The 8,913-nt window shown below is 41.7% G+C and overlaps 1 protein-coding gene across 1 annotated transcript; it reads left to right on the forward strand.

The window, feature by feature from the left end:
- The first annotated feature begins 4,301 nt into the window (after positions 1-4,301).
- LOC141460456 (uncharacterized) lies at positions 4,302-5,609 on the forward strand. The gene has a single exon (XM_074140453.1). The coding sequence runs from the start codon at positions 4,302-4,304 to the stop codon at positions 5,607-5,609; it is 1,308 nt and encodes a 435-aa protein (XP_073996554.1).
- The last annotated feature ends 3,304 nt before the right edge of the window (positions 5,610-8,913 follow it).

An 8,913-nucleotide genomic window follows, 5' to 3' on the forward strand; every position in this document is an offset into this window, starting at 1 on the left:
TGTCTTTATTTTCTATAAATTGGTACCAGATCACATTTAGACTCATTTTTGCTTTTGACAATTTGTTTTTTAAATGCTTTGACATAGACAGAGTGGGAGTGAGCCACAGCCCCAGATACTTGTACTCCCTTACTACCTCAATACTCTCACAGCCGAGTGTCCATTTTTCCCTTTTCGCTGGTTTACCGCCATTCCTGAAAACCATTATCTTAGATTTCTCCAGATTTATCCTCAGGTTCCACATCTTACAATAGCTTACAAGCGAATTAATCATTAATTGAAGGGATAACGGATCCGAGGCAAGTAGGACAATATCGTCCGCATAGGCTAGTAATTTTATGAGACGGAGAATAAATATCTCTCCCTCGCGTGCCGTGGCGAGGCTTTGGGGCTAGGGTGGAAAAGAGGGTCCTGGACATTGAGGGAGACGTTGACCTGCGGGCAGCTTATCCCAACACATGTCTTTGGCCTCGGCTTCACCCGAGAGCCCCACCTGGAGGATACCCCTACTTCGGGAAACCGGTTAGGGAACACTGTCTTAGACAGGTTCCTAGGGGTAGGAAGGGGGTCGCGGGGGCACGGGTCGGTGCTCTAGCAACGGAACGTTGTCTTCCGCGACACCGGTCTATATCGAGATTTGATGGTCTACCCGGACAGTAACCGGGTCCACTTTGAGCGTCCGAGGAGGCGGGACCACGGATCTCGAAGAAATTTTTAATACCTGAATATGGATATTAAAAACACTTCTGGGCAAGGCCCAAATACTAACCCAGACTCCCAATCCCAATATCCTACCAACCCTAATGTAATCCCACCTGTATCTTCCTCTCCTCTCCCCACATCCTTACCTGCTCTCCCATCCCAAATCTCTTTTACAGGAACCAATTCGGCTGAAGACCAAGGCATGGACACGGACGTTACGATTTCGGATAAAACTACGGCGACTAAACAGTTCGCCACCACAATGGAACCGTTTGCTCCACAATCTCCTCCACGGAAGAAAGTCAGGGGCAACAAAGTCACAGTTAAGCAAAACAGATTGTTTATCGATTTAGAAGAAGATAATTGGGCAAGTTTCTTTGTAATCAGAAGGAAGGAGGGCAACTTCACCACCAGCTGCTCCTTTAAACTTAGTAAATGCATTAGAAATATCGTAGGTAAAACAAAAAGTATCAAAAAAATGTTAGATGGATCGATTTGCCTGCAGGCAGAAACGCGCTCTCAAGCGGAGATAATAAAAAGTTTAAAAACACTTGATGACATAGAAGTAGAAGTTGCACCACATAATCGTCTTAATAGCTCCCAAGGCGTAATAACATGTAGAGATTTCTTAAATAGTTCTTTAGAGGACATTAAGGAAGGACTGGCCGAACAAGGAGTCATAGAAGTAAGAAGAATTAAAAGACGGCAGGGAGAGAATTTAGTGGACACAGCATCCCTCGTTTTAACTTTTGACAGACCGAGACCTCCAACATATCTAGAAGCAGCTTTCTATAACTTGAAAGTACGACCCTACATCCCATCACCGATGCGATGTTTCAACTGCCAAAGATATGGACACACTTCTCAGAGATGCAAGTCAACAGAACCAGTCTGTGTCTGCGGTCAAAAGAAACATGAAGGAGAATGCACCCCACCGATCAGATGTCCAAACTGCGGCGGGGAACACAATGCAAAAGCAGCGGAATGTCCCATCCTTGTAAAAGAAAAGGAAATTCAGAAACTGAAAACTTTGCAGCAGCTACCTTATAACGAAGCCAGAAAAATCGTAGAGTCTAAAGCATATGTCACGCCACAAACCTCTTTCGCAGAAAAAGCGAAATCTCATATCTTTACTTTTAAAGCTGGAGAAGATAAAAGGGCCCCTCAAAAAGTCATCCAAGCTCAAGATCCAGGTTTAAAAGACCAAATAACGGAGGTGAGAGAAAACTCACCTCCCAAAACAAGCGCTCACATTAGAGCGCAGGTAGCCTCACGGCTGCCAAAATCCACACCCCCCATACAAGTGCGGGGTGTGACACAGATGGGTCCGTCCACATCCTCGCAACCCGAAAATCCGTGGTTGGTGGTTGGCCCATCACGCAGATCCCCAAGAAGAAGTAAAAGGAAAACTGGAGTTAACCAGAACTCTATTGCTCCAAATAGACGATCCCCTCGGCCTAAAACAGCAGCACTAATGACTGATCTCTCTGAGTCAGAAGAGGAATTCCCCTCCGACCGCCCTAACACACGAAGAGATCGCACAAGACCTAAAGGAAAGAACCGTAATAAAGGATCAGAGTAAATATAAACAAAAACGAAAGAGTATCATATGCATTCACACCACCACTCTTATGTTTGTGGAAGTGTTCGCATAAATCATTATTGTAAATATAAATTAATATTTCTTATTTGTAAATTACATACCCTTGTACATAAACATGTATTATATGTAAATAGTAATGTAAATAACGGCAGTGACAGAAACGTAATCACAATTACTAACCATGAATGAATCTATAATACAGTGGAATATGCGTGGGTTTGTGGGTCACTTAGAAGGACTGCGTAGAATTATAGCGGAATATCGTCCAATGTGTTTGTGTTTACAAGAAACAAAATTACGCCCAGGAAATCCGCCAAGGATCCCAGGGTTTAATGTTTACAGCCAAGAAGTACAACCAGCCCATGGAGGAAGGGCACATGGTGGTGTTGCTGTCTGCATTCGGAATAACATCCAATGTAAGCAGATATCACTCAACACGAATTTACAAGCTGTGGCTGTAAGGCTGCATGTGCCATTGCAAGTCACCATAGTGAGCATCTACTTACCCGACATTTATTGGCGAAAGAGCGAACTAGAGAATCTGCTTTCCCAACTGCCCGCACCCCTAGTATTGCTTGGTGACTTCAACTCTCACAATTCCCTGTGGGGATCTACCACTGATGATGCACGAGGTAGAGCCCTAGAGGAAATCATCGATAATGCGAACTTGATGATTCTTAACAATGGCTCACCTACACATTTAAACGAACATTCCGGCGTATTCAGTGCATTAGATTTAAGCCTAGCGACTCCTTCGGTTGCTTCTATCTTAGAGTGGTCCACACTTGAAGAACTCTACCATAGTGACCATTATCCCATTCTTCTAACAACCCCCATAACCCGCTCTAGTTACAGAATGCGGAAAAGGTACGACACGAGAAGAGCTGACTGGCCTGCCTACGCTGCCGCAGTTGTAACACCCCCTATAACAGGCAACGTTAACACTGACTCCAAAAATTTTGCGGACGCTATCATTAGAGCCACCCAGAATACAATCCCATTGATCGGAGGGAAAATATCCAGACCACCCGTCCCATGGTGGACTGCCGAGTGCAAGATGGCCAACAAAGCGAAAAAGAAAGCTTTCAACCGACTAAAGAGATATCCAACCGAAGAAAACCTGATCACTTTTAAAATTTGTAGAGCGAAAGAAAGGAAATTAATAAGAACCTCAAAAAAAGAAACCCTCACTTCTTACGTTTCTACCATCACAACATCATCCCCTCTTAGAGAAGTGTGGAACAAAATAAAGACCTTTTCTGGAGCAAGAAGATTTCCACAAATACCAACATTTGAAATCAATGGAGTAGTCATCACCGAAACAGAAGAAGTGATCAAATGTCTTGCTGAACACTATGCTCTGGTTTCTGGAACGCAAGCCTTTAGTGATGAGTTTCATAGGAAGAAGGAAGATGCCGAACAAAATCCACTAGATTTTGACACCGATATACAGGAAGTCTATAATTCTCCATTAACCATCACGGAACTAGAGAATGCTCTGAAAAAAAACTAGAGAATCTACTCCTGGGGGTGATGATATCTCTTACGGAATGATCAAAAACCTGAATAGAGCTGCGAAAGAGCAACTACTTTGCCTCTACAACCAAATCTGGGAGTCAAGTCAATACCCAAAGAGTTGGCGGGAAGCGGGATAGATCTATGCGAGATCCAAACTACCTTGCAAAATGCCATCAATAAGTTGGCTGAAAAGGCTATAGGGAAAGGATTTAAATTCTCACGTTCCAAAACAGTATGCATGCATTTCTGCAGGCTTCGCCATGAACACGTGCCACCTACCCTATTCCTAGAAGGAACCCCTCTTAGCTATAAAGAAAATGTGAGATTTCTCGGCCTTATTTTCGACGAAAAATTATCATGGCAGCAACACCTGAATATCACTGCTGTAAAAGCCAAGAAAACCCTCGATTTACTAAAATTTTTAAGTAACTATAAATGGGGGTTGGAAAGGGAAATTTTAAAAAGAGTATTCATGACAATGACTCGTTCGAGATTGGAATATGGAGCTCCGGTCTTCAACTCTGCAAGAAAGTCACGGCTGCAAATAATAGACAGAGTGTACAACGAAGGACTTAGGCTAATCACAGGAGCGTATCGAACAAGTCCTCTTCATAGCCTGTACGTAGAGTCCAGTATGCCACCGCCTAAATTACGGAGGGAACAATTAACGTTGAGCTACGCTGCTAGAATTTGGGGAAAACCTAGGCACCCTCTATTTAAGACGTTGTTTGAAAACATAAATCATAATGATTTTAGCCAGCAAAGAACCCGGACGCGACCTCTGAGGATCAGAGTGAAGGAACTATTAGACGGAGAGAGTACGCAATTTGGACCTGTAGAGGAAAACAGTATGACTTCTCCTCCTTGGCAAATAACTCCCGCTAACATCTGCATGAAACTGGCCGCCTATCGAAAAGAAGAAACCTCTCCCATTATTTATAGGCAAGAATTATTAGATATTTTACATAGAAAGGAAGAGTATCGACCCATATTTACAGATGGGTCGAAGACGGAGAGCGGCGTAGGAAGTGCCATATTCACATATGGAATAACAGAAACGTGGACACTACCCCGATATAGCTCTGTATACACAGCAGAACTATACGCGATCGTTCAGGCTCTCCAAAGATCACTGGATAATGGATACAATAAAGTAATGATCCTTTCGGACTCATTAAGTGCACTCTCAGCTCTTTCGGATGTATTCTCCCTGGACCCTTTTATTAGGAAAATATATAATCTTCTAGTTCAGCTGAAATCTCACGGTCAACGAGTGATGTTCACATGGGTACCAGGCCACATTGGCATAGCTGGCAATGAAAAAGTGGATCAGGCGGCAAAAAGTGCCGCCTCTAATCAAATACGAAGTGACATCCCTGTACGACCCACTGATCTAAAAGCTCAAATAAGAGAAATTATAATTAGAAAATGGCAGCATCAGTGGGATTGCGTCAATGAAAAACTTAAAGATATTGAATCACGGGTGCAACGTTCAGCAGCTGAGAATCTCCCGCGGCGAGAGTCGGTTATAATTACGAGGCTGAGAATTGGACACACTCGAGTGACCCATGGACATCTCCTTACTGGGGCTAGAAGACCGAGGTGCTCATGGTGCAATGAAAGGCTGACTGTGGCACATGTGTTGGAAGAGTGCCAGACCCTGCGTCAACAAAGAGCTCAAGCAGGTTTGCCAGATGATTTGCGTGCAGTACTAGAAATAGGGTCTTCTCACAAAAAAAGGCTATTTGCATTTTTGAAGAAAATTCAATTTTATGATAAAATTTAGGATTAGGGTAGCTAATAGGTTAGTTTAATAAAAGGGGAGAGGAATATCGAGTACTCTCCCCTCTGGATGGACGAAGTATGAATATATCAGTAGGCATGAATGTATTTATCAGCGAGAATGTATTTATCAGCGAGAGTGTATCTATAAGCAAGAGTGTATTTATAAGTGTAAATGTATTTATAAGCATGAACGCATTTATAAGCATGAATGTTTTAATTAAGAAGAATGTAGGTATGAATGAGTGTAAATGTTGTACATATTGCTAGGCTTAGTTTATTTTAAGGGGTGTAGGAATATATAAAGAGTACTACACCCCAAAGTTCAAAAATGATAGCTAGAATAGTTTGGGAAAGAATAATAGATGCAAATAGCCTTTAAGTGGTGAATAAAACCGAGATAAGACGAATGAGTTTGGTAAGAAGAGGATGGCACCACAGGGTACCCGCACTCCCTCTTGTCGGCTGGGCCGATAACTTATGAAGGGAAGTGTGGACCTAGGTCGGATTACCCGGGGCTCCGCCATGCCTCACTGGATGAGATATTGGTTGGACGCAAATCGGGAAGAGAGACATGTGCCATCCTGGTCCGAGAAAAGAAAATAGCTCTAGGGGCGCTAATGACCTAGTCGTCGATGCGCCAAAGAAAAAAAAAAAAAAAAAAAAAAAAAAAAAAAAAAAAAAAAAACTACCGGTGAGGGGCTTGCTCAACTCCGTGAAAGAGTAAGGAAAAAAAACGACCCGATTTGTAGAAGAGCAAGTCATCATGGGTTCTCCATCAAGACAACCGGCGCTGGCTCACACTGCATTGTCTGTCAAGAACAGTTTCTAGCCAAGTACAACATCCCAGTTTTAGGCCAACCGTCTTATTCGCCTGACCTGGCCCCATGTGACTTTAGATCTGTTCCCCAAAGTCAAATCTGCATTAAAAGGAACACGATTTCAGTCCGCTGTGAAGCTGTGAAAGAAAAAGCGGCCCGTGTCATGCAGGTGCTCTGACAGAAAAAGACTCCCAGCACTGTTTCGAACAATGGTAAATTCGCTTGGAGCGTTGTAGGGATAGGGGAGGGGTGTATATTGAAGGTGATAATAACTAAATATTTATAAATTTAAAATAAAATGTTTTACAGCAATAGACTTGTTATTTAATAGCCACACCTCGTACACAAATTAGGGAAAATCATTTTCCCGAACTCAAATTGTGTGCATTTCCGGTTTCAACTCGAATTCTAAAAGTCTGCTGGCAGTACAACAACCAACTTCCGCTTTAGAGCTAAGAGAGAAACGAAAAAAAATAAAAAACATGTTTGTTTGATTTACTGAGACTGTTGACATAGTAGTGGTAAAGTTTTTCCAAAAGGATGTTGGTTGGTAGAACTGGGCTAGTGACGAGCTCATGTGTGTACGTACACGTGAGCTGGATGGCGAGGGATACACGTGCTAGATTAAGGAACAAACTTGTAATGTGCACGTGATCAATGATTTATAGTAGTTTTACCTGGAGTGTTGGAAGTGACTCTGCACTGGAGAACTACTCTCTTTCTGCTGATTTCTAGCTTACCCCCACTCCTCTATCTCTCAAACCAACATGTTTTTCGAATAATTCTTAAAACATACTTAAGATTTACAACTTACTTGCTTGTTTCCAGGGGTATGCTTACTTTTATAGTTTAGTAATGGATTGTTTTTACCACTCTTATCACATAAAAAGCTATATAGATCCAACGTAGAGGTGTTTCCCATAAGTGGATAAAGTGGATTAGCCACTTTCTCAAGGATCTTGGCGTCCGCAAGGGCATCCCAGCCTAAAAAACACAAGTAAATTTACATAAAACTGGCCGTGATAGCCGGATAGAGCCTATTTAAAGGGAAATACACACTAACTCAGCACAACGATTAAGTTAACAAGCAAAACTCGGGCCGAACGATGGTTGGTCCAAGGATGGGTAACTGACGAGAACGGCCTTTTAGAGTAAAGGATATTTTGACTGAGTTCTCTAGAAAGCTTGCGAGGAAGAAGATCTGTGCTTTCTTGAAAGGGGAAGATTCTGCCCAATAAAAGCCAGTTCTGGATAATTATCCGACCTTGAAGAGAGTCAAACCTAGAGGGCATGGGAAATGCGTGGAGAGGGTGTCTCTGGTTCCTGTGGGTCCCAGATTTCTTGGATTTTACCTGAAATGCCTGAGTAGTAACCAGGGTTTTAAAGTTAAACACCTCTAAATTTAGGGTACCATTTTGGAATATCATTTTAGATTGTTAGGAGATGCATAGAACACCAGGGTGGACCTCTGACTCCTCTCTCTCTCTCTCTCTCTTCGTGCAACTTCTCAGAAGAACCTGAATAGTGATTACTTATGTAAATCTTAAGTCCAAATTGGAATAAAATAAGATGAGCGGAAAGAAGTGTCACTCAACTTGAATAAATTCTGCCGTTTATTTTCTTCTCTCAAAATTGTAAGCCCTCAAATTTTAAATTTCCTGTCATTAATTTGTATTGAAGAAAGAGGAAGTCTTGCGTGTGTTTGCAAAAGATTTTTATCGTTCTCATTCGTAACAAGGAATATAATAATAATAATAAAGGGAAGGGTTTAGCTACGAGGTTAGCACACTGGACTCCCACGCGGAGGTCCCGGGTTCGAATCCAGCTGCTAACCCTTAGATTTTCTCTTCCTAGGAGCTTCTTACAGACAACACTGTCCGGTGATGGACAGTGTTGTCTTTAAAGAGAGAACAATGTCCGGAGGCCGGCAGTGCACTGGAAAAAGCTCCGGGCGCTAATAACCTCAGCTGTTGATGCGCTAAAAAAAAAAAATCATCATCATCATCATCTTAGTAATAATAAATTTATTGCTTTCAAGTTTTTCACCATAGCAAGGGGGGTGAGCATACAAAGCTGATAACTTCTGACTCTAGTGCTGGGTTCTTTGAAATCCTGTAAAAATAGCGAAATTTACACAAAAAAATACATACGGGTATAAGAAACCTTATTTAGACAATATAATGGAAATCTTCAGCATCTTAACATATAGGTAAGTGGACAATAAATATAATGATATTTTGAAGAAATGAATGTTATGTCAAAGAATAATTCAAACACAAAAGTACAAAAGAGAGAACAATAGGACATGTTTAAGCCCTACAATAATATTGATCTTACTCTTAATCCCTTGATATCATCTAAGCACAATACTTTTTCAAATTGAGCTAAGTTAGAAATCTGCTCCTCTTGAAAATGAAATAGTAAGAATTTACATATTTCTCAGCCAATCTAAAATTTTACATTCTGTAAAGAAATGACAAAGATCGT

Source organism: Rhodnius prolixus, unplaced genomic scaffold, assembly GCF_049639745.1.
Source record: "Rhodnius prolixus isolate KJV_2025 unplaced genomic scaffold, Rpr scaffold_6, whole genome shotgun sequence".
Classification (NCBI taxonomy): domain Eukaryota; kingdom Metazoa; phylum Arthropoda; class Insecta; order Hemiptera; family Reduviidae; genus Rhodnius; species Rhodnius prolixus.